Source organism: Artemia sp. Qi Xiang Cuo, chromosome 18 (genome assembly GCF_049724085.1).
Source record: "Artemia sp. Qi Xiang Cuo chromosome 18, ASM4972408v1, whole genome shotgun sequence".
NCBI classification, from domain to species: Eukaryota; Metazoa; Arthropoda; class Branchiopoda; order Anostraca; family Artemiidae; genus Artemia; species Artemia sp. Qi Xiang Cuo.
The window spans coordinates 3,149,217-3,177,016 of NC_142811.1; the positions used below are offsets into that span (position 1 = coordinate 3,149,217).

General features: G+C 33.9%; 1 protein-coding gene across 1 annotated transcript in view; it reads left to right on the top strand.

Annotated features, from left to right (window-relative positions):
- The window catches only part of O-fut1 (O-fucosyltransferase 1), a 97,716-nt gene extending 70,370 nt beyond the window's left edge, over nt 1-27,346 (top strand). The window contains exons 3-7 of the mRNA XM_089104613.1: nt 5,168-5,291; nt 12,463-12,660; nt 16,632-16,804; nt 19,324-19,557; nt 24,712-27,346. Coding sequence (XP_088960739.1) covers nt 5,168-5,291; nt 12,463-12,660; nt 16,632-16,804; nt 19,324-19,557; nt 24,712-24,921 — 939 coding nt within the window. The 3' untranslated portion in view covers nt 24,922-27,346. The remainder of the gene's footprint in view (nt 1-5,167; nt 5,292-12,462; nt 12,661-16,631; nt 16,805-19,323; nt 19,558-24,711) is intronic.
- The last annotated feature ends 454 nt before the right edge of the window (nt 27,347-27,800 follow it).

A 27,800-nucleotide genomic window follows, 5' to 3' on the forward strand; every position in this document is an offset into this window, starting at 1 on the left:
ATAATTTGTGCTTTACTGAAAAAAACACAAATGGAATGTGCATTTCCAGTTTAATATACATATACTGATATTTGTTAATAAAAATGTTAATATTATTTTATTTATTAAAGTTATAAAAGTAAAAACATTGAACAATTATATTTTATCAATAAAGTGCAAATTATGTTCTGGCTTTTAGAAAGCATAGGGGTTTTGAGCCGTACTCATGTTAATTTCTGGTCGTTTTGAGTTTGACTCGGTTATTTATTGTAATTAATTAAAAAAAAGTTTCCAAAAATAAGTTTTTCGAAGAAAAGTAAAGGTCATTTTAAAATTAAGCTCAGGAGATACAAATACCTGTTAAAATTTAAACTCAAAACGACCAGAAATTGCTATTAAAGAATAAATGAAACCCAAAACGAACAGAAATTAAATAAATAATCATAGCAAAAAACATACAACAAGTAATAATATAAATGAATAAATAGACCTTAAAGCGAATAATGCTTAGATTGAATATGAAAATCAAGCTGAAAACAAAAAAAAATATTTTCCTATTGAAGTATAAATGAAAGTTAAACCGAACAGAAATTAAATAACAATCAATGCGAACAAACATACAATATATATTAATGTAAATGAATAAATAAATCTTAAAACGACTGAAACTTGAATTGAATATGCAAATCAAGTTAGAATCGAATAAAAATAACTACAAACAAGAGTTTGGGTATCGCATCACTGCAGAAGCCTAAAACCTACTGCGTCATTGGCGCTTTACTGGAAACAATTCTTTCGTTAATTAAGATTTTAGGGAATAAATATCAGCATATGTAGATTAAATTGACAATGCGCATTTTTTTTCAGTAAACTTATAGGGGTTTTGAACCCTAATCATATTAATTTATGCTCGTTTTGAGTTTGACTCTAATATTTATTTTAATATTTGTTCGTTTTGGGTTTCATTTATTTATTGATACTGATTTGGGGTAGTTGTATGCTTGGTAGATTATATGATAGTCCGGACGCCAGGTGTTGAAAGTGTGAATCATACCACGACGGAATGGGGCTGTTACGAGAATTAGCCTACCCTCCACCCCCTAAATTGACCTTGCGGATTCAAAAATACCAATGGCACTTGCTTGCGAGTGGTGGAACACTCCGAAACTTGACATTTTATTATATTTTGGTGTTTCATGCAAGAAAATGCATGTTCCACAAAGTTTGAGGTGCAATTTTCCGCTCAGATAGAAATGCCTAGAAGCCATAGAATGTTTTCATAACAAACCAAAACGATTAGTTAGAAAAAATGGCAGAGTTAAAAAAAATGGCAAAACTATATGAGTCTTGAACAGTCCTGGAAAGTATAAAAAAAATCAAATTGAATATTAGATATATAATGATATTAATTGTTGAAAGATCCATCAGTTCAAGACTTTTTTTTCACTGTAATTTTATTTTTATTTTCAATACTGTAAGAACTGGAAAATAATAAATTTGTAATATACGAGTAATTCGTTTTCAGTGAAGCACCAATGACACAGAAGGCTTTAGGTTTTTACAGTTAAAGAAGGGGGCAGTATACAAATTTTGTTTGTAGTAAAACTATATTTGTCTTGCCCAATCTTGAAAAGAACTAATAAATTAGACTGAATATTTGATGAATAATGATATTAATTGCTAAAGGCTCATCATTTCAATATTTTACTGTAATTTTAATATTTATTTTCAATATTAAGTACAAAAGAAAACCTTAAGTACAAGAAAGCGCCAATGACGCAATAGGTTTTAGGCTTCTGCTGTGAGGCGATACCCAATCTCTGGTTTGTAGTTATTTTTATTCGATTCAAACTTGATTTGCATATTCAATTTAAGTTTCACTCGTTTTAAGATTTATTTATTCATTTACATTAATATATATTGTATATTTGTTCGCATTGATTGTTTATTTTATTTCTGTTCGTTTTAAGTTTCATTTATACTTTAATAGCAAAATATTTGTTTTCGTTTTAAGCTTGATTTTCATATTCGATCTAAGGATTACTCACTTTAAGATCTATTTATTCATTTATATTATTACTTGTTTTATGTTTTTTGCTATCATTGTTTATTTAACTTTTGTTCATTTTGGGTTTCATTTATTCTTTAATAGTAATTTCTGGTCGTTTTGAGTTTGAATTTTAATAGTTATTCGTATCTCCTGAGCTTAAGTTTAAAATGGCCTTTACTTTTCTTTGAAAAACGTATTTTCGGAATTTTTTTCAAAATCAATTTTTGTTCGTTTTTGATTGAAAAAGGTTTCAAGTTTTTATGGCATGGGGGGGAGGTTGCTTACTGTCCAATTATTCTTGACTTTAAAAAACGGATCTAGAACTTTCAATTTAAATCGAATGAGGCTTTTTTTATAGTCTATACGATTACCTCTTTGATAAAAACCTTATATATGAACAATAGACGGCTTGTATAGCTTGTGGACAGCGATTGACAACAATGAATGGATTGAAAAAATAGCTCCAATAAGGGGGTTTAGACCATTTAACTTCCTGACACGAAGGGACCATGGCTGTTTGGAATTGACCTTAAAAGGATTTTGTGTGCCAAAGAAATTTTACATCAATCTCAGAGTATGTATTTTAACCTTATAATTGGATAATTATAATAGGTTTCCTATGTGTTCTTCCCATACAAAACTCCTTCCCATAAGTTATAAACCCCTTTTAACAAGTTATGCCCCAGGGCATAACTTACAACGCCAACCCCCGGGCCCTGGTGGGCTGTGTCGACACCGGAGTTTTTCGTTATCAGAACTATGAACTATTTTAACAAAATGTCTATCTCAAAATTTTTATCTGATGCAAGGGTGTTGAGGAGGGGGGGGGGATAGTCACCCTCCAGTCTCTTTTGACTCTTAAAAAGTGAAGAAGAACTTTCAATTTTCAGTCAAATGAGACCTCTTCAAAGTTTATACGAGCATCCCTTCCATAAGAAATAAGGGGAAGGATTCGGAGAATCCTTAAATTGCAACTCTTGCCCTGAGGGCTCTGGGGGAGTTGTCATCCTCAAAGACCTAATTTCCTGAACTTAAAACTACGTTTAATAAAATGGCTCTCTCAAAATTTAGATTGGATGTGTTTGGGGAAAAGGTGGGCGTGAGAGGGGGGGTTATTTGCCATCCAATCACTTCCTACTATTAAAAAGAGCACTAGCCCTTTGAATTTCTAATCAATTGAGCCATTTTTGAATTTTCTCCTACATTGCCTTCTATAAAAATCTTATATGCCCCCAGCGCATAACTTACAACCATTGCCCTGAGGGTTGTGGGGGATTGTCCTCCTCAAAAATATATTTTCTATCTGGAAATCGACTATGCTGAGCGAAATGGCTATCTAAAAATTTTGATTGGATGTGTTTGGGGGAATGATGGGCATGGGGGGGACTAGTTGCCCTCCAATCACTTTCGACTATTAAAAAGGGCACTATCCGTTTGAATTTCCAATCGAATGAGCCTTTTTTGAAGTTTCTACGACAACGCCTTCTATAAAAACCTTATATAGCCCCAGGTCATATCTTAAAACTCTTGCCCTGAAGGTTTTGGGGAAGTGTCCTCCTCAATAACATATTTTCCATCTGGAAATCAACTACGCTGAACAAAATGGCTATCTCAAAATTTTGATTGGATGTGTTTGGGGAAATGATGGGCGTCGGGAGGGGGGGGGGGGTAGTTGCACTCCAATCACTTTCGACTATTAAAAAGGGCACTAGCCCTTTAATTTCCAATCGAATGAGCCTGTTCTGAAGTTTCTATGACAACGCCTTCTATAAAAACCTTATATGCCCCCAGGGCATAACTTAAAACCCTTTCCCTGAGGGTTGTGGGGAAGTGTCCTCCTCAAAAATATATTTTCTATCTGCAACTACGCTGAACAAAATGGCTATTTAAAAATTTTGATTGGATGTGTTTGGGGAAATGATCGGTGTGTGGGGGGGGAGGGGGCTACTTACACTCCAATCACTTTCGACTATTAAAAAGGGCACTAGTCCTTTAATTTCCAATCGAATGAGCCGGTTTTGAAGTTTCTACGACAACTCCTTCTATAAAAACCTTATATGCCCCCAGGGCATAACTTTAAACCTATGCCCTGAGGGTTGTGGGGGAGTATCCTCCTCAAAAATGCATTTTCTATTTGGAAATCAACTACGCTGAACAAAATGGGTATCTCAAAATTTTGATTGGATGTGTTTGGGAGAATGATGGGCGTGGGGGGGGGGGGGCTTGTTGCCCTCCAATCATTTTTGACTATTAAAAAGGGCACTAGAAATCTCGATTTCAAATCGAATTAGCCCCCTTTGAATTTTCTACGACGACCCCTTCCATATCAAGTGCCTCTGGGAAAAAAAAATAATAAAACATTGGAGCCGTATGGCCTTTACTATAGGCAACGCTTCAGCGTTGCCTCTGATTTCTGTTCGTTTTGGGTTTCATTTATTTATTGATGCTGATTTGTGGTAGTTTCACGCTTGGTAGATTATTTTATTTTATTTTTGCTCATTTTTGGTTTAATGGAGTTCTTTACTTTTCTTTGAAAAACTTATTTTGTGGAAAAAGTTTTTTTTAATTAAAATAAACAAAAACCAACAGATCAATTGGATAAATAGCAACAAGGCTGAAACTAAATGTTGAAATGAAATTTGATATAACTAGATTACATTAAATTTATTAGAATTCTCTTCATTTTCCTTTAATTAATTTAATCAAAATTTGACTTTGTGTCAAACTTCCGTATATATATATATATGTATATATATATATATATATATATATATATATATATATATATATATATATATATATATATATATATATATATATATATATATATATATATATATATATATATATATATATATATATATATATATAGATATATATACCAATTCAGTCTCTGAACTGGAAAGAACTAGTTTTTGAAGCCAATCGTATTAACTTTTATGCGTTGTTATATTGCGTAATTGCGATTGAGTGCATCGAGATATAATTTTGTCAAATTTTGTCAAATTTTGTCAAATTTTGATTTGACAAAATTTGAATTTGAATTTGACAAAATTTGACTCCCCATCTCACTATCTTATTAATATAGGTATTATTAGTATACGTTCCTATATAGCTATATGTGTCTATCTTTTCTAGGTTCAAGTTCCGTTCACAACATACTTCAAAATAGAGCCATTGGAAACTTTCCACAAGGTTATGCCAATGGAAGATTTTATGGAGCAAATAGCGCCTACAGTTTGGCCCCCTGGGAACAGAACTGGTGGGTAGATTTGCTAAAGGTTTAAACGGCTGTCACACTTAATACGTAATTTCTTATGCTAAGTGGTTAAGTTACGTTGTGTTAGTTATACCCTTTCACACTTAAACAAGTCTTTTTACGCCAGGATTATGAATGACGCAGTATGTCTTAAATGATGATTATGATGGTAAAACCATCATAATCATCGTCGAAATTAATAGCAATCACAATAAGCAAACTATTTAAAACTAAGAATCTGAATGAAAATGTAGATCCAAATTCTGATCAAGCGCGAAAGGCTTTCTAGCAAAAATTTATTAATTTATCTTCAAAATTTATTAATCGCTCATCCAGAAATTTCGTTACTTGCTTTTTACAATGTAAAATGAACATACCGTAAAATTCTAAGCAGAGGTCGAGTTCACACCGATTACGTTATGGACAAAATTAGCTCTCTAAGATTACAAAATGCAATATAAACTCTTAACTTGTCCTAGTGTGAATAGCTCTACGGCCTTGTGTAATAGAATCATTAGGTGAAAACTTAATTCTTCAGAAGTGTTTGATTACGTTTTCTTTCTTGAAGAGGGTGGGGGGGAGGTTGCCGAGAACCAGGAACTTTGCTCGTGGGACTGCGTAAAAACCCTGTTTTTGCTACCTTTCCCCTAAGTAGTACATTTCAATTAATTTTTATACTTAGAGGGCGTGCCCTCTCACATATTGTGTCTTTGGTATTCGGATGCTGTAGCTATTTTACTTTTATTTAGTGTTTGAAAACAATCATATATATATATATATATATATATATATATATATATATATATATATATATATATATATATATATATATATATATATATATATATATATATATATATATATATATATATATATATATATATATATATATATATATATATATATATATATATATATATATATATATATATATATAAATATATATAAAAAAAAAAATAAATATATATATATATATATATATATATATATATATATATATATATATATATATATATATATATATATATATATATATATATATATATATATATATATATATATATATATTTTTGTTGCGGCTCGTTGTGATGCTCGCTGTTGCAAGTCTTCTAAAGCATAAATTTAATGTGCATCATTTTCATTTTTCATTTTTTGTGAGTCTCACTGTTGTTTCCCCTCTAACCGTAGATTTCGTTGCGTGTCATTTTTGTTTGCGATTCGATGTGATTCTTGCTGTTGCTTGTCTTCTAACCACAGATTTCGTTCTGCGTCATTTTCCTTAATAGTTCGGTGCAATGCTTGTCGTTGCCTGTCTTCTAACCGCAGATTTTTTTTTGTGCTTCATGTGCTTCATTTTCTTTCGTCATTACCACAGACATTTTTCCCATGCCTTTTGCTTTAGCTATTCGAATTCATCCATTATCTTCTATAATTTCGCATGACATCATAGATACCAAAAAACTTAATTTTCGTCTTATCCCTAGTAATTATTTTTATTTTAGTTGCGCTGTTATATAATTCACTAACTATCAGGCACGGTCCATTGCACACACCTTTTGAAAAATCTAAATTATTTATTATCACAATTATTGTGTTATTCTTTAGTTTTAAGTCATAGGGTAGGAAATCAATAATTTCAATTGAATAACGAAATTCTTGCGTGAATTTAGTTCCTCCTTCTTGTTTATCCTTCACAAAATCATAGCTTTTACAGGATTTATATTCTTCTGGGACGCAAACGACATTAATTTTACTTTCTTCTTTTTTTAGTCACGCTAAAATAACGCGTTTTTTCATTCCATTGTAATTTAATTTGTCTTCTAACAGCAGGTTTCGTTGTGCATAATTTTCTTTCGCGATTTTATTTGTGATTTGTTATGGTGCTCGTTGTCACATATCTTGTAGGCACATATTTCGTTGTGCTTTATTTTTGTTCTTCATTACTTCAGGCATTTTTTCCATCATTTTGTTTTAGCTGTTTTTCTTCATTCGTCATGCTGTATAATATTGCATGCGTCATAGATACCAAAAGCGATATAATCACCCTGTGAAAAATGATGTAAATTCCTCTTTTATGCATATGGATGTGACGTCATTTACATGAAAAATGTTTTAATTAAGGCGCTAGACAGCATTTCACATAGTTGTGACCTATCTAGATCGTTTTTTTTTTCAGGCCGGAAAAAGTCAGTGTGCTGGTTTTCAGAAAATATTCTCGAGCCTTTTTTTGATAAAAATACATAAATAGTTCATAAGTTTAATTATTTCGCATTCACAAATAAATAAATAAACTAAACAACACTTTCGCGTGAAGAAAACCTCTGAGGGTTTGTGGTCGCGCGAAAGTCCATGTCACTATAAGTCCATGTCACCTATTAACTCAAAAGTCCATGTCACCTATTAACTCAAATATTAAATTAAACCTCAACTGTTTGATTAATGGAATTAATAAGAGTTTCAAATAGGGATAGGTCCTTTTATTAGACAGTGAATTTTTTTTTCAATATCTCGATGATCGTCATCGTCATCAGTAGAGTTACTAACATATCAAAATTAAAACAAGCTGTATTTATACTAAATGAAATAATCACATCAAGATCAAAGCAAGTTACCCGTCTATTGACTTAAAATGTTCACTAACTGTACTTGAGTTTTTTAAGGCTGCGTTGAATAAAGGTGGTACAATTTTCTTCAAAATTTTAGGTCAAAGCAGGTTACCGGTCCACTGACTTAGAAAGTTCACTAACTGTTCTTGAGTTCTGTAATACTGCGTTGAATATTCTTCTAATCTAAAATGAAATAATGCTGAAGGTGCAATATTTACCTTCTTGTTCTTCTAATAGCAAATGAAATGTTGCTGATTCTAAAGTTAGTCTGTCATCCCCATATATACGACGTCAGTATTTTTCTGCATGACCACACTGCCTTTTCTATGACGAAATCAATAAGAATTCCAAATAGGGATAGGTCCTTTTATTAGACAGTGAAACAAAAATATAAAGAGTAACCCTTTCATCGTTACTAAGAAAGGGTCGTCCAATTTTAGCTTTGTGTTTTTATTTTAAGGTTTGGTTTTTATATTTTTATTAGTATTATTTTGCTCAGAGGACGGTCAAGCGGAGGTCTTGACCGAAATATTTCCATAATTTTTCAATTTTTTCACTGGCTGTTAATTATCCTCGTTTTCTTCCTTTCTTCGCGATTTTATGTTTTATCACGAATGGCAATCAAAATCTCTTCCCACTTTGGTCAATTACCAGCAAAAAACTGGTAATTGCAAAAATATTTGATGTCATTTCACTTGTTGATAGATATTCATTCACTTGTGGTTCATTGATACTTGTATAGTACCATAGCTTGTCAAAATTTAGGGTTTTAGCGTTAGTGGCTAAGCATTCAGGAAATCTAAAACGATTGGATAAGCGCGATAGTCTCGCTAACCAAAAGTTTACGGGCCTTTGTCCTACTATAGATCTATATGTAAATGGATGCATTGGTATAATTCTAATAAGAATGATATTTGCGATAATTTTGTGTAATAATTTGAATAGTTCATACTTAGTTGTCTAGCAGCCGCTTATTACGATATGAAGTAAGCATATAACAAGTAAAAATTCTTATAATTAATAACTTGCTTTGTTAAAAGAAACTGCCCAGGAGTTCAACAACAAAATGCATCTCCAAGTAGAATAGAATAGAATAAGGCTTTATTTTTAAAACTTTTCACACGCGATACATCGCCGAAAATAAGTTCGTGTAAAAAAAATGAAGCAAACAACAACCATCACAAGCACTTCAATGAAATTAGGTTCAGGGACAACAAAACATTAAGAAATATAAACCGACAAAATACAGACAAATAGAAATTAAACAATTAAGAAAAATATTAAAGTAACTAGAATAATGTCATATCAAACAGGTCCTACATTAAAGGTAAAAATTTAGTCATAAAACGGCATACAATAAAATAAGTCATAAAAAAACAAAAAAAAACAAGAGTGTCAAAAGAGTTAAAAAAAGGATTCATTAAGAGGTATTGGAGGTGTTAAGGATTTTTGTGAAGGTATAAAGCTATATAAATATCTTTTTTTTTTAGTTTTTACAGGTTCTAGAATGGGGATGGGATTTTTTGCCTCTCTCGGGAGAGGCTTCCGTTCAGGATTATGGGATGGCGGGAAAAGGTCTTCAGTTAGGATGTTGGTTCTCGCATTACCACCGAAACGGAGGAACAGATCGTGTCGTCTATTTTCCAGGGTTTTGATTTTAAACTTTTGTAAGAGGTAGGAGTAATGCAACTTCCCTTCCCGTGCGATTATTTTTAAATCCCTTTTCTGGAAGGAGTCCAACCTTTTGGTTTGATTTTTATTTAGTGAGAAGTGCCATAGAGGGCAAGCATATTCGAGAGTTGGACGAATGAAAGATAAGTAAAATTTCAGAATATGAGAAGCAGGGCATTGATATTTTGCCAATTGCTTAAGGAAAACTAGGGAAATATTGGCTACCTTGGTTTTGTTTGAAATTTGGGTTTCCCATTTAAGATCGGAAATTATAGTTACACCTAGAAGTTTTATTTTTTGTGTCATAAGTTCACTTGGAATAATAGACGTAAATGAGGGGGTTGTGCTTAGAAAATTGATTGTTAGGATTGTAGATTTCAATGGGTTTACATGCATTTGTTTTTGAGGGCATCTGTTGCAACATCTTCAAGGATTTCTAGTGGACTACTTTTTATATTTTTCCTGGCGACCTCTAGTAGAGTCATATCATCCACAAATTTCCATCGTAAGGGGATATCTTCCGCCAAATTGTTTACCATAACGCTGAATAGGATTGGTCCAGTTATACTACCTTGAGGTATTCCGTTAGAGACTGGTAGAGGTTCTGAATAAGTATTCATGTATTTGACCACTTGAGATCGTTGGCTTAAAAATGATGAGATATTTTTTAACAGAGAGGGGTCGATTTGGAATTCAGGGGGAAGTTTATCAACTAAAACATAATAGTCAACATAATCGAAAGCCTTTCCAGGTCAACTGGGATGAGATTAGCCCAGGTATTTGGTGTCTCTAGGTTTTTCAGTATTGTGTCATACATATGTACTAGGTAGTGGGACATTGACACTTTTGGGATGTTTCTAAATTGTCAGATTTCAATACCTTCTGCAATGGAGACCCTGAGCCAGTCAGACAAAAATGACTCATACAACTTTGAAAAAGTTGTGTTAATGTTATGGGTGTAACTGTCAAAATAAACCACGGTAACCTTCTTAGGAACTGGTGTTAAATAGCCTTGTCTCCAAGGAACTAGGAATTCGACTGTTTTTGTGACCTTGTTGACAATATCTACTAGTGGCTCTGAGATTTCATTGGAGAAAGCTTTTACCAGTGCGATCAGAATATCTACGGGGCAGATACTGGTTCTTTTTAATTTTTGGATTTTATTTGTAATCTCAGATTTTGTGATTATTGGTAAATTATCTTCAGAGGTTTGGGAGGAAACTCTTTCCGGATTCAGGGGTAGATAACGTTGGGAAATCAAACTAAGGTGGCGGTTTAAGTTGTTCGCAATTTTTATGGGAGGCTCATTTAGGGTAAAGTTTAGTTGTATAGGTTCTTTGCCACAAATAAGTTTTATTTCCTCACACCATTTTTTGGATTGGTACTGTGTAAGTGATTTATTTTGTAGAAATTTGATGCAGCCTACGAAGCTGCTTCTTTAAACTTTTCCTTAATTTGTTGGCCTCTACAATTTTTCTTTCTTTAAGGCATTTAATTTTTTCCAGAATTATTTTTTTAAGGTTATGATTGAAGAACGGTTTGTCGGTGGAACACTTTTTGGTCTTTTCTACCGGGAATGATCCAATGTAGTGTTTAGTTAGGAGTCCATGGAGCCGTAAGACTCTGTCACTAACATCTTCTGCATTTATAATTTCGCTCCAAGTCTCGCTTGTTATCCAATTTCCGAATTCCAAGAAGCCTTTATCTGTTACTGGTCTGGAGCAAATTTCGGTAACCTTATAATTGTGTTTGGCCTCAAAATCTGGGATAATTTTAATTGAATAATGGTAGCTACCACCGAGTGCAGGAAGCAGAGTTGTTTTTTTTTTATAGAATTGTTATATATTAGTGTAAATAACATCTAGTTGGGTGCCTCCCTTCGTCGTTGGGAAATCTACCATTTGTTTGAGATTAAAATTACGGCAAGTTGAGTCTAAAGGTAAACCATTTTTATCCCCTAATAAAATGATTCCGGCGTAAGGATATTTTAGTTGAATTCGATCAATGCTGCCGTTTATTTTTTCTATGAAATTCTGTTTTGATTGGGAGCGAAATAGAAAAGTCCAAGCATAATAATGTTTAATGGACGGAGCAAAACCTTGGGTCTAATACATATCCAAAGAATTCAAGTACCAAGGACATGTTTCAATTCAAGCAAGAGGGACACAAAAACAAAATATTTTTACCCCATGGACCCATCGTCGGTCTATTCAGAACTGAACACTGCATTTTTCTAAGATTGTCCGGTTGGTTGTTTGAAATTATGAAGTCTTTAGGGCAGTTCCACATTTCAGCAAGTGCTGCCATCTTGAACCGTGAAATCAAATAAACAAAATTAATTAGTTAATAATGACAACGCTCTTCGTTAGTAAACATTCAAACATTAACAACCTCTTAATTTACAAAGATAACTACACCTTAAGAGGAAAGCTTTACCTTTTTAAGCTATTTGGTGGCTTATGTTTTTAGCTTTTTCTGCCAATTTTTTACTCATGTTTCTTTTTTTAATTTGGCACTCGCTTCTACCCAAAAATGTATGGCTGCATATGTTTTTATTGATGAAAATTGAATTCTAAGTTTTCCTAATTTTTTAACATAGAAATGGTTGTGCAAGTTTCCACTTAATGGATTAAAACATTCAGATTTCATTTTCACTGTCCTTGGTACTTAAAGGTAAAAATAAGGTTCTGACGATTATAGTAACTTACCATCTTACTTAGAATTTACATATTGATATTATGAGGGTGAACCGTTCTTCATCAGAGATCCTTGCAAACAGTGAAAAGCATTGCTAGTAGTAGTTTTAACTACTATAGTCTTTGAGTAACTTCCTCTTGTTGTCTGGGTTAGTATGGAGACGTTTTCGCATAATCTTTGAGTTATTAACTTTTTTTTAGTATTTTGCTATATGCCTAGAGGCAATCCAGATAGTGATAGTTGCAATGCCAAGGAGGGCAATCCTTTTGGGCCATTTTGGGATACATTTGATGTGGATTTTGATCGGTCAGTCTTCTATGGTCCGCTAAACTATGATGTCATACATCACAATATGGGCGATGCATGGAAGAACAAATACTCCAGTGAAGAATACCCAGGTAGGCTACTCTTATCTTAAGTGACAAATATTCATTGAAAACTTAAAAAGGATGGATAAAGATTCACCAAAGCCATTGATGGCGCATAGAGTTTTCACGATTTTTGGCATTTCAGTTGCCGGGTCTTTTTTACAAGGACATTTAGAAGTCTGTCGCTCAAGAGCGGATCCAGGATTTTGTTCGGGGGGGGGGTTACCCGATTTTAACAGGTATTTACCTGTAAAAATACATTTACAGGTATTTTTTAGACTAACTTTCGACTCGGTCAAAAATTTCGGGTGGGGGGGGGGTCAAATCGGGTAACCCCCCCGGATACGGCCTTGCTGTCGCTCAAGCTTGTAGTAGCTGGGATTGAACCCTGAGTTCTGTAATGACAATCAAAGCTCAACGCACTGGGCCACCACAGGCTTTGAAAAATTAAAATAAGCCAAATGCATTAAATTTATTCTAATTGTTATGCGCGATGAGCTTACAATAAAAATAAATTGATTTGTCGGTTGGCATTGAAGCAGGCTAAGATGAGACATCTGAAAGGAATTAAGTCTATATAATTTCATGTCCATACTTCATTTCCCTTTCAGCTCAATGGTAATCTTCCCAAAAAAGAAATTTAAAAAGGATCTTTTCTTGACATTAAATGAGATAATTGTTATAAGGAATCTGCCCGCAGTACTTTGACGTTGGTTATGATGAGATGTTTGAAAGAACATACGATCTAGAAACAGTTTCTATTGTTTCATGTCCATCTTTCACTATTCTTTAGCTCCGCATCAATCTTCCCTTAGCTCCACATCATCAAAAGCCCTTAGAGGTCCTTCATTTTTGGTCACTGATCAATCTACTTACCATTTTTCTTATTCAAATTATTTTTGTTCAAAAGGCTCTCATTCTGTAAATAAGATCCGATTTTAATCCCTTGACTTTTTGTCCTATTATTTGGAACACCTTACCTGAGTCGACTCAAAAATATTGCTTGTTTGACTCCTTGAAATTAATGTTACTCCTTAAAAAATAAACTATGAAACATTACTCACTATTTTAATATTGTTACTTTATAATACGTATTACTGTCTATCTACTGCTGCGACTAAAACTCACTGCAGCACCAAGCCGTCCGAGGCCAACCCAGTTACACACGCTTCTCTTTCATCCCAATCTATTCAAAGCCTCCCTCTTTACACCCTCCGAAAAAGTTCCCATTTTCTTAAATTTTTCCTCTCGACCTGCTTTTTGTTTGGTCCTAGATAGTTGGCTGACAAGCACCATCTTTGGGAACCTGTCTTCTTTCATCCGAAAAACTTGCCATAGTAATCTCAACCTTTCTCTCATTATAGTCCTAGAAAGCAGAATTGAACAACATTTTTCGTACAGCTTACTGTTTGAGATACGGTCAGTCAGCCAGGTACCGAAAACAATCCATAGCCAGCCAGTTTCTCTTCGAAACATCTAGCAAATCTTTCTCCATTTTCAGAGTGGCTACGCTTCAGAAACATACTTGACCATCTTCCAAGCTTTTTTCAACTATGAAAAAATACCATGAGACTATTCACCTTTAACATCTTCACTGCACCCACCGTCTTTACTAATAAATTTACCTAGGTAGGTGATGCTGTCCACTTGATCGATCTTCTCGTTTCCCAACATCACCTTTTCACCTTCTCTTATTCCTAGTCCTTTGGACAAAATCCATCAAAATGATCCATATAAATTTATTACGAAACCAGCTACTAACCTCATTTCCTACCTTAACCGCAGCAGTGTTATTATCTTACAAATCTCTAATCGCATTAATTTATTTGTCTGGTATACGAGGATAGGTCCTTCGCCAAAGCTCTTCTATCAGCTGAATCAAACACTTGCTCATAATCTACAAAACTGAAGACCAATTGTGGTTGATGACTCTGGAACTTCTCAATTATTAATCTAAGAGTGAAAGTTTGGTTGATGCATCCTCTGCACTTCCTAAAACCACACTGTTCATCTCTCAAAACTTTACCTACACCATCGCTAAGTCTAAAAAAAGTATCATATTACTAAGTAATTTGCTTCCTTCAGAATTCAGGCTAAAGCCTCTATAAAAATGCCATATTAAAAACAAAAAAAGTAGTGCAACAATAGTTAGTTTTTAATTGATTTGTTATTCACCTTATTTCCTACAAAGGTCAAGCTTTAGCGTATAGAGAGAGGGAGGAGGAAGAGGCAGCCTCCTCGTATACGGAATAATTTCTGTTCGTTTTAATTTTAATGTTGCTCCTAGCTTTCAGTGGAATTTTTTTTTGATTTAACATCTGACGGTCTTTCAAATAATGAAAGGACTCCTCCCCCCCCCCCCGAAGAAAAGTCCCTCTGAAAAATTTCCCAATAACAAAAGATATATGTAAATAATGGTCGAATTGCATAAGTTACAGCCCTTTTTCCAAGGTTTTTTTCGGGGCGGGGGCAGGTCATCCCCAGAGGTATCAAGCAACAAAAGCACGAAGAGGTATTTTCCCCAGAGGTATATTTATTGGACTTTTCAAGTTTTCAGATGTCTTATAGTTATCAGACGTCTTTTCGGAGAGGGCAGTTAAACAGGGCATGGAGGGGGCTGGTTGTCCTTCGGTACTTTTTGACACTTAAAAGGGGCACTAAAACCTTCGATTTCCAATGGTGAGCCCTATCCAAATTGTCTACGACCACTCCTTTTATATGAAGCGGCTCTGGGAAAAAGAAAAAAAAATTATATGAAGCCATATGACTCCATATGGGTTATTACTACTGTATAGACAACGCTAGACTGCTACCTCTGAAAGTAGTTATCTTAGAAGCGCAAGACCATAAAGTATTCTTTTGGAAAGATATAAAGTGGTTATCTATTGCTTCTAAAGCTGTATACGTTTTTTAATTGCTGATGTTGTTGGTCGTAGTTTTTTTTTTATTCTTCTTTTGTAATTATACTGGATAAAACCTGCTACACCTTATACATACCCAGATAAATACTGGATATGATGCTAGTTGTTTTTTAGCTGTCGTTGAGTTGTTCCAAAGTAAATGTTAGTAAATGTTAGTTTGTAAAATATTAGGAAGCGTAATGGATTCCAGTTTTTCTCGTTTTCTTTTCTTTTTATATAAAAAACAAGCATGGGTTAATTAAAAAAAAAAAAAACATCTCGAAGTAAAGAGTGAAGCTTGAACTTAAAACGAGCAACATTTTTAAAGTTACTTAATAAATCACAGGTTTTTCAAATTATTGGGCGGGGACAGCTGCCCCCACCCAAACTTTTACTCTTGACCCTCTTTGACCCTCCAAGGCCCTTTTGATCCTCCCAAACGACGCCACTGCCGTTGCCTCAATGCCCAAGTCTTAACCTTGCACACGATCTATTTGCTGTACCAAACGTGTTTAAGTTGAGTGAAGACACCTTATACTTTAGCTATTATATCTGCCAACGTCACCCTACAGTGCTCATCCCATTGACAGCTCGTCCTTTGAGACCATTTCGTTTGTTTCAAGACATCGTTATGTACCTTTGCAGGACTGTCATCAACACGGTAACATACCTCAACTGTTTCTAATAAATCAAGCGTCGTTTGCATAGTTTAAGCCGGATATCAGTTCAACTTTTCGTTGCAATAATTTGCAACGTAAAATCCGTAAAGTAAAATCTGATAAAATAATCTCATATAAAGGCGGAAGAGATATAATTCTGGTTTACACCAGACTTCTATTCGGACCTGTCCAATTGGCTATATCCTCCCGATGTTTGTTATTTTCATAGACTACGCCAGTTACTATAATGTATTACTCTGGATTTTTTTTTCGTTTTAATTATTTTTCCAACCATGTTCAAGCCTCGAAGATCCACTTCTATTCAGTTAATCATTCTCTTTGTACCAGCCCCCCCCCCCCCTCTTACGTTTGTCATTCAAATATTCTAATCCATCTTAAGCTTAATCCATCTTAAGTAAACAGTATGGTTTTGTATTTTTAGTTTTGGCTTTTACTGGAGCTCCTGCTAGCTTCCCTGTGCAAGAAGAAAACCGGAGGCTCCACCGATATTTAGAATGGAGTGACGACATTGATCAAAGAGCTGAAGAGTTTATTCGAAATGCGCTCCCGAAAGGAGCTTTTATTGGGATTCATTTACGCAATGGGCCAGACTGGGTAGTGTATATTGTTTTGGTATCAGGAAATAGTCTTGAACAACCATGCTATTCCTTAGGCTTTGTGTGTGAGTGAGTAAGAGACAGAGAGACAGAAAGTTAAGCGCGACCCAAGAGTTGATTAGATCTTTGCATAAATTATCGATTTGGGATAAATCATACCTTGATCTGTCCGTCCTGTTCAAGAAGAACCATAAATCGTTTTGAAATTGAGAAAAGAAATGCTTAGAAAATTCCAACTGATATTGGATTTCAATTAAATTGATCATTATCGAAAGAAAATTAGTCATTTTTTGAACAGTAGCAGCCACATTAGTTGAGTTAAAGGTGGCCTAATATTATTTTAAAATAAAATAAAATGTGACTCATCTTCATGATTAGCATAAATTTCAAAGGCGTTAGAATATTTCGTGACCTGAGAAGTAAAGTATCCCGTTCTGTAAGAAACAAAAGTTTTGAAAATATTCTGTCATTTCAATCCTGTGGGTTTCTCTGGTGGTTATTGAAAAATGATGTTAGTGATGTATTATTAATAGATCGATCATATCGTAAAGATTTCTCTTATCATAAAAATTTATCTTGTCCCAGTAATTTTTTTTTCGCTTTTTTTTAACTGTCTTTGGGGGAATCTAAAAACATCTAATGTTTAGTAAAAAAAAAAGAAAAAAAATTATCCTAAGCTTACCTGCTATATCTGACTCATATATGTTTTACTTAATGGGTCTATATCTAACTAGGATGTTCAAAAGGTGTGAAGACTCAGAAGACTTCAGACCTTTCTCTTCTCCGAAGGCATTTAGAGGCTGCATTGGACCGTTTTACTGGAATCCAAATTGAAACTATTCTCATTTTGCATTTTTCATCCTAAAACTTACTTTTGTCCAACAATAATTCTCTTCTTCTGAATGAGTGGGATTTGGGCCCCATTCTAAGAAGTTTGGGCCCCCCCCCCCTGGTTTAGATATAAAGATAGTTTATTAATCCGCGGAGGTATTTAGAGACTTTCAGAGGTTTTCCGTGGAAATAATTTGTGGCAACGTTGAGAAATGTCTCAAGAAACAGCCTTGAAATTACTTGAAATCATGACGTTTCAGTCTAAAACTTTATTTTGTACAGAGTCTTGACCCTCTCTTTGGGTCATGCTTAAAGATCCTCTATTAATTACTTCCTATTTTCTTCTTAATTTTCAGGAATTAAGGCCTCCGACCGTATTGTTCCGACGGTCCGGCCGTCCCGACCGTAGTCTTCCAATTCCGGTGAAATATTCTCCTGGGTGATCTGGTTGTTATCAGGATATTATTCCGAAATTGTTTCTTATAGTTGTGAGAAACAAGGGGACTGGCTTGTATTTTGATGACAGTTTTCCTTTCCTCTTTTTTGCTTGATAAGTTTGTCGAATTGAACTGAATTTTTATTGCTTCTAATTTTTTTGATGAACAGATTCATATTAACGTAAGTAGAAACTGCGCCTAAAGGAAGTAAGGGAGGTCACCCTCCCTTACGTAAGGGAGTAAGGGAGGTACACCTAAATAAAGTAGGGAGGTGCAGGCGCAGAAACTGCGCCTAAAGGAAGTAAGGGAGGTCACCCTCCCTTACGTAAGGGAGTAAGGGAGGTACACCTAAATAAAGTAGGGAGGTGCACCTAAAGGAAGTAAGGTTGATAGTCGAAACACTCGTATAAATTTCAGCAAAATCTACACCTAATTAAAAGGCCCCCAATCCAAAGTTTAATTCTCAATCTCCCCCTCCATCTAACTGCGTTATGGATAAAGTCGTCCCTAGAACCCCTTGGAACTATCTCTATGCTAATATATCTTTAACAAGCCTAATAAGATACACAACATACCTTCGTGCAGCGTAATTGAAATGGCGTGATTATTATTTTAAAAAAATCGTTGAATGGGGAATAGAATGGTATATTTCTTTCCTATCTGATTCCTGTTTTTATGCCCGGTTTAAGTCTATTTAAATCTAATTGATTAGGATGAAATTGGGCCTAGAAACTTAGAAATGCGGCTCAAACCTACCTGGTACTAGGTGCTCAAGAAGTGGTGATAAACATAGCCATAAAACTAACACAGCTTTGTGCTACCATATTGACCTCTGGCGACTTTGTGCTGTGATGAGTTTCTCCCCCCCCCCCTTTCCCCCCGTGTAAGATGTATACAACATTGATATTTACTATTTTCCTGTTCTTCATCTGTGAACATATTGATTCGACTTGGTTTATTTACTTTTACGATTTGATTTGGCAATACTGACGAGAATTTATTACTCCCCACAAAGACCTTAGGATTTTGAGACAACCAAAAGAAAACTCTTTGGATATCCCGGTTTTCAAGAATGAATCGACCTAAGATCGGCCCAGGAGAGGGCAAACATATGCCCATTTTTATGTCCTTAGAGCTTCAGCTATAGTCCCAATTTTCAGGAATGAATAAACCTAAGATGGGTCCAGGGGGGGGGGCAAAAATATTCCTATTTTAATGTCCTTAGAGCTTCATTTTTGTATTTTTTCAGGAGCGTGCCTGTGAACATATTGATTCGACTCCAAGTTTATTCGCTGCTCCACAGTGTTTAGGATATCGAAATGAATACGGAAGAGCCACGCAAGAAATGTGCTTGCCATCTCACGAGACGATTTTGCAACAAACACGAAAAGCTGTTAAAGATTATAGCGCAAGAAGTGTTTTTGTTGCATCTGACTCAGATCATATGATAGACAAGTTGAAAAAAGAATTTAAAAGGATGAATGTAAGTAACATGATACCCATACAAATTAATATCTTCTTGAATTAAACATTTATTGGTTTTTAATTTTAACATTAAATTTTAATTAAAATCTAGATTAATTAAGTATAGTTGAAACTTGATCTATTTTTTTTATTTGTTTATCGAACACTAATTGTTTACATAATATGATAAGACGGAGTAAAGAAAGAAAAAATAAAATTAACACATGAATAGAAAACAAATTCAAATATTAACGTACTAAATATGATTATGGTGATATAAATTTCTCTAAATATATATATATGTGTATATATATATATATATATATATATATATATATATATATATATATATATATATATATATATATATATATATATATATATATATATATATATATATATATATATATATATATATATATATATATATATATATATATATATATATATATATATATATATATATATATATATATATATATATATATATATATATATATATATATTGTGTGTGTATTATTTTGTGTATATAAATTTTTTATTTTATTTTATATTTTCACTTCATTTTTATTTTATTCTGTGCTTTCACGAAAATAAACTCTTCTGATTGTAAGGTTCCTCAACTAGAAGCATTAAAACATGGCCAACGTACTTTTGGACTTTTTGAGGAAGACAGAAAAAAAAATAGAAAAAAAATAAATAAAACGTAAGTCAAAAATATGAGTTGAGGGAAAGTTTTCCCTTCAATTACTAAAAATGAATGACATACTTTTCGTCAAACTTAATAAAATGAAACTCGGTGTTTGACGGTGGTTAATAATTTAACGGATCAAAACATTGTCAGTATACTTTTGCACGTTTTGCAGAAGACAAAAAGAAATAGAAAGAAATAGGCCATGCTAAGTCGAAATGTTGAGTTGGAAAAGAATTCCTCTCTTTAATTTCCTAAAACTGAATGACGTCTTTCTCGTCATAATTATGAAAATTGAGAAAATAATTTAAAAGGATGAAGTTAAGTAACTTGATTCCATTACAACTAAACATCTATTTTGAGGAAATCTGGTTAAAGCTTAATAAAGTATAAAAAAAACTCTGATTGTGAAAACATTTAGTAAGTTAAGATATTAAAGTATAACTAAGTAGACTTTTAGATGTAGACTTCTGTTATTACGTACTATTATCTGTCCAATTATTATGTATTTTATTACTATTGTCTAGACTTTTTGGGTGTCTTGTTTCCCGAAGTCTTATAGACCAAAACTATAAAATAGAGTCATTAAAATTATTTTTAATCCATCTTCAATCTCAGTAAACGTCCTTGACAATTATCGGGCTATTAGCTTTTTTTCTTCTCGATATTAATTGATTAACGGGGGGAAAAGGGAAGTTTCAGATAATCCAAGGTATTTATCGCTAAATTTTCGCTAAAAAAAAAGACTAATATTTGTTTTTATCGATTTAATTTGACGAATAAAATTATTGGTTCAGATGACTAATGAAATAATGCACAAAGGAGTTATGATGTATTTATGATTAATTCAAATTGATTGATTAACTTAATTGATTAGATTTAGCAAATCTAATTAATTTATCAATTAAATGAAATGAAATCAGTGGCTCAGAGGAAGAATGAAATACTGCACAAAGGAGTTATGATGTCTTTTTGGCTGACATTGACCGACTCAGTTGATTTAAATTGATTGATTAATTTTATTGATTGAGCTGAGGGAATCTAATTAATTTAGTAATTAAAGTAAATGAATAAAATCAGTGGTTCACATGACGAATGAAATACTGCACCAGGAATTATGATATATTTCTGTAGCCTAAGTGAAGTTTTACTGGTATTCTTTTTAGTTAGTCTAATATACTATTTAGCTTGTAAGCTGTCTTCGTAGGGAGGAAAACGTGACGGTGAAAGTCGGAATGACATTTCACGTCCGTAGCTCTTGTCCGTAACTCAAGTCCGTAGGGGTATTTTTTGTTTTCTATCAAACACATCGATTGTCATCTATGCTGATTCTCAATAGATGTATGCGTGTTGATTTTGCGTCTAAGTTATAAGGTCACAAAGCTATTTTTAATGGACTAAGCTTGTTAAGTCCGAAGAATTGGGCTACATTGGGCTACATAGATTTAAGTTCCTCCAATTTAAAGTGTGAAAATTCCTGGACTAACTGTTTTTTTTTTAGTTTATAATTTTAAATATCAATTTAATCTAGTCGAATTAATTTATTAATTAAATTAATCATATTCATATGCATAAAGGATCTTTGTCTTTATCACTCCGAAGAAAAATAGGAACTCATTTTTAAGAAATTCCTCCAAATAGGAATACGCTAGCTATATCTCTACGCAGAGTGCTAGTGAGTGCCAGATGTATCCAATTAGAAACTCTTAGGGAACTTTATTCAGAGGAAGTTCTTTGAAAACCAAAACCATTTTCCCCGCTTATCATTGTGGAACAATTATCGCTTCCAAATGATATAAGTAAGAGGAAAATGTTTCTTCTTGTATAAAGTACCTTCGATGGTGAAAACGACATCTATTTGTTTAAATTGGTTAAAGGAAAAATTTCAAAACCATGTATATCTTGAAGAATGAGAAGAAACCGAGAATTTAATTTTTGCTTAAATTAGAAAAAAACAAGTTTTTTCAACTGAGACTAAGGAGCAACATTAAAACTTAAAACGAACAGAAATTATTACGTATATGGGGTTCGCCACCTAGTCAACACCTCGCTCTTTACGCTAAAGTTCGAATCACAAACCCCTGAATCACAAAGGCCGTTTAATTAGGATAGATAGCCTTTTTGGAAGTATTAAAAATATCTTTAGCGTAAAGAGTGAGGTATTGACTAGGAGGTGAACCACCTTATATACATCATCATTTCTGTTTCTTTTTAAGTTTTATCGTCGCTTGTTACTTTCAGTTGAAAAAACTTGTTTTTTTTATTCAATTTCTGATAATTTTTTAAATAATGCTGGGAAATCCGGCGTCCCCTTTATAGAAATTTTTCCTTCCCTCATGAAAACATCCTCCATGGAAAAATCTTCCCACGTAACCCGCTCTTTCACCCCCCCCCCCCCCCACACACACACATCTGAGAAAATCCTCCTGAAAACGTCTGTATACTTCCCGATGACCAGTACTATACGTAAACAATGGGCAAAGTTCATAACTTGCAGCTCTTTCCCCGGGAACCGTGGAGGACGAAGCCATCCTCAAAGACATAGTTATTAGATTTTCGACTGTGCTGAAAAAAATTGCAATCTCAAAATTTTGAGCAGGTGACCTCAAGAAAAAAATGAGCGTGGGAGGGTGCCTAGTTGCCCTCCGATTTTTTTTTGTCACTTAAAAAGGGCATTAGGACTTTTAAATTCCGTTCGAATGAGCCCTCTCACCATATTCTTGGACCACTAGGTCGATACGATCACCCATGGAAAAAAAACGAACAAACAAAAAAAAACAAATAAACAGGCATCCATGATCTTTCTTCTGGCAAAAAATACAAAATTCCACATTTTTACAGATAGGAGCTTGAAACCTCCACAGTATGGTTTTCTGATACGCTGAATTGGATAGTGCGATTTTCATTAAGATTCTGTCACTTTTAGGATGTCCCCCCTTTTTTTCGAAAATAAGGCAAATTTTTTCAGGCTCGTAACTTTTGATGAGTAAGAGTAAACTGTAAGGAATGAGGTCCATCAACGTATTGCTTATCATTATTGGAGTAACAGACATTCACTGCTAAGATCCGACTAATAGATCAGAATCGGTTCATGCAATCTGTGTCAGGGTATTTTCCACGTAACACCTTTAAATTAGGTGTTGTTTTCTTGGACCACACTGCCGTTCTAAGACGAACAAATAAACGTTCAAATGGGGATAAATCCATTTATTTACACAGTGAAAAAACTGGTACAAAAGTTCAGATATTTCGATCACATATAAAGCGATCGTCTTCAGTAGAAATACTAAAATAATAAAAATAAACTAGCATATTTATATACAACAAAATAAATAACTACTCGGGTCGTTCACAAAATCTGGACTTTTCTACCTCTTTTTTCACTGTCTAAAGAAATGGATTTATCCCCATTTGAAAGTTTATTTGCTCGTCATAGAACGGCAGTGTGGTCTAAGAAAACAACACTCAATTAAAGGTGTTACATCGAAAATACGTTGTATATATGGGGAAATCAGACCAACCCAGTAAACAACAATAAACTCAACATTTGGTTTGCAATTAGAAGACACGGAAGGCTTTGACACTTTCATTGGAAATTTGTTTTACGTTTGGGCAAGATTAAAGAAGAAAATTTACATCAAGAACTTTGAATGAACTTTGTCAATGAATTCTCTCTGAAAATAATCTAGTGAATAATCCGGAAGTATATTATTTTGTGAATGACCCGAAAATTTATTTATTTTGTTGCAAATAAATATGCTAGTTTCAATTTTACTATTCTAGTATTTCTACTGAAGATGGTCGCTGTATATGTGATCAAAATATCTGGACTTTTGTACCTTTTTAACACTGCCTAAATAAATGGATTTATTCCCATTTGAAAGTTTATTCTTTCGTGTCAGGGTACTTTTGATTTTACAACCCAATTCGAGGATATCTTGCATTTAATTTGGTTCGACGTGGATAGCCGAAAAGATTGAATATATGTAGACATTCGTACCTCACCTATAAAACTTGTCCTAGCAGTCTTGATCTTTCTTTTTTATTTTGTCGTAGAAAAGGAGATGTGTTTTTATTATTATCCTATTTTTAGGCATCTGGCCACAGATGCTTGATTCTGCGGCACTTAGACGCCCGAAAGATTGTATCAAAACATAATTTTACTGCCACGTAGGGAACAAAAGGTTTAATAGGTTTGAGCCCCACAATTATTTTTGACACTTAAAAAGCCTAACGTTACTCTTTAGTAAATCCTGAATTTTAAGGATTTGACGATGAAAGTCAAAAATTATTAATTAAATGGCGCCTCGTGACCAAATTTAGTGCCAAATGTTCCCTCTTAAACAAAAAGCCAGTATTTCATTTTAATTCTAGTTTCTTTAATTTTGTAGTTTTCCATGTGTTTAAAATAATAATTTTTTTCTATAGTCCTAGAAAATGGGATATTTTACTTTTTTTTTATTATTATTACTCTACTTTCAGGTATCCGTCCACAGGATGCCCAACCCTGTTCCTCAAGTGGATTTGGCCATACTTGGCAGAGCCAACTACTTCATAGCAAATTGTATTTCCTCATTTTCCGCCTTTGCAAAACGTGAAAGGGACATTAAGGGAATCCCAAGTGGATTTTGGGCTTTCCCCCAGAAGCCTCAGAATCTAAAAAATCCCTCATCTAGAAGTGATGAACTTTAAACATTTTCTCTCGTGACCTTATTTAGTTTGTAGTGCTGGTAACAATTAGTATATTCTCACTGAGTGCATCCAGACCCTGAAACTTGACAATTTATTATTAGTTGACTTGAATGCACTCAAGTCAACTGTAGTTCTGGCAAGGTCCGAACGTTGAATGCTTACTCCTTTGTAGGTAAGGCAATTGCCAGGCAAAATCTCCAGTGGGAAATAATTACCTGGCGTCCTTTTTAAGTCCCCTGAGACCACTTGCGTCAAAAAATCTAAAATTCACAAGCGAAGTTTCCAAGATATTAAGAACAACTTGTTGCTATTAAGAAAAACTTATTACTATTAAGAAAAAACTTGTTACTATTAAAAAAAAGTTAATACTATTAGGAAAAAACTTGTTACTATTAACAAAGACTTCATACTATTAAGGAAAAGACTGTTATTATTAAGAAAAAACTTGTTACTTTTAAGAAAAAATTTTCTATTAAGAAAAACATTGTTACCATTAAGAAAAAATTTTTTAATATTAAAAAAAACTGGTTATTATAAAAAAAATTGTTACTATTAAGAATACACTTGTTATTATTAAAAAAAACATTGTTACCATTAAGAAAAAACTTGTTAATATTAAGAAAAAACTTGTAACTATTAAAAAACAAGTTGTTACTGTTAAGAAAAAGGTTTTTACTATTAAGAAAAAACATGTTACTATTATGTGGCTATGCACTGAATGCACTCAGTGAAAGGAGCTGGTCAAGGACCACAAGACAATAGGGTACAGCGACCACAGTAGTGACTTGGGAAGGTAAAATCGCTTTTGACTGTAGTTCAACTATAATTCAAGGCCCGAACGCTCTACAGTTTGAATGTGAATGACTTTTTTTGGTACGCAATGTGCATTTTGTGCATTTGGTTAAATAATATTTTATTCTTCCTTTTTGGCAACACTGCCGATCTGAGCAAGTTTGTCAAATCTGGAAATTGTGAAAAATAGACCTGAATTTCTCTTCAGTGACTCTGCTAAGCATGAAACACCTATTTCACAGAGCCCTACTTTCTATTATGTATGATAAACAAATTGGCACTTTGAATTGCCCCAAAATAAGCTTTCAAGCCCTCTGTAGTAAACCTCTCCCCCTCCTCTTTCCTCAATTTTACGCAATTATCTTCTATCTTGAGAAAATAAACCAAGGAGGGACGTTCAAAATAATTTCCACTAGTATGGGAGTACGAGACAATATATCAGATATACAAAGAATCTTGTATTCCTAATATGATTCTTGATTTAAAAAAATTCAAATTTTTGTTTAGGATTTGCTTTAGTCCTTGGACCTGAGTCCTTTGGCCTACCCAAAGCTTGCGATCCGGGAGGATTTCGCCGAACCTGTTGGTTTTCTCTTTTCCTATGTTAATAGGTCTCCGCTTGAGCATTTAATCCTTATAAGTAGAAGGAGGGGGAGGGCTGTAAGATCTTTATGGTGTTTATTGTAAAAAAGCAATCCCCTACCCTCAAAAACAAGATAATTTAATTTGTGGGTAAATTTAAATTATTCTAAATGGTGGAAGGCTTACAAGTAATAAACACATTAAACTTATTAAGTACATGGGGCTGGGGAATCTGGGGTCCTGTGGAGCAAAAGTGGTTGGGGAGGTTCGGTGGATAGCTCCCCATTTAGTGAGTGAGTATTATAAATAGGAAATAGAAAATTGTATTCATATGATTAGCTGCTTAGAGAGGGAAGGAGGGGGGGCACCCCCAATTATCTTATTATTCCCTCCTTACTCTCAAAATTTTAAGAAATATAACCCGGAAATGTGTTTCTGATATTTCACATCACTCTGATTTTCAGGAAGTAATCCATCGATCAGCTTTTTTTTTTTAGCAGTCATTTAGAATAATATTTGTCCCTTAGTGAATTTAAAATACTCTTAGAAACCCCATCTAAGTAAACTGCTTAGCTACTTCTACTGCTGCTTACAATTCATTGCAGCACCAAACTGCCTTAGGCCAGCACAGCTGCGCAAACTCCTCATCCACCTAATATGTTCAAAGCCTCAATTTTCAGCCCCCCCCCCTACGGAGCTCCAACAACCAGTTATCCAACTGTAGCGATTGTTATCAGAATTTTCTGAACTTCTAGAATATACTCATGTTTATAAAAATATGTTAATGTCAAAAAATAAAAGTAATGAACTAACCAAAAATTTTTTTTACGAGCATGTACTAGGAGGAGGGGGGCTCTGTGGCTACATGCCACCTATCAAAATAGTGTGTGCGTGCCTGTCATGAAAAATCTTGTGTCATTGGTGAGATTGGACTACACCTATGATAACTTTGTGATTGGAAAACTATTGTGTGATCTCTCTATTTTGAAGGCTATTCTTCTAATTTTTTAAGTTTTATATTTGCTGCTTCTATTATTAAAGTGACTCTTCATGCAAATATTTTCTCATTTTTATGTCTGGTGCCACAGGCTTCTTTGTTTGTGTGCTCATGTGTCTATAGGTAGTTAAATGCGCGTGTCCCAGGCAAAATGTAAAAAGTCCTTCGTATGCAACAAAAATGCCTTACCTAGAGATCTTATGATCGTATACCAGAGAACCAAGGAAGACGAGACCGTCCAAAAACATCTTACGGCAAACTAATGACCAAGATCCAAGGACGGCTGAGGCGTCCATAGTACTGGAGTGGAAAGACGTTGCCGCTGCGGCACTGCTTAGTGGAGAGTGGAGAGGCTCTGTAGCCTCTCTGCCCTGTGTCATCAATGGCTTTGGTGGAACTATAGTTTAAGGTAAATTCGTGAACTTGTTGCAAATAAAGAAACATGGGTAATTTTCAAGCCAGCTGAGCGGACAAATCTTTATATACTTTAATGTAATTGTCGTTATTC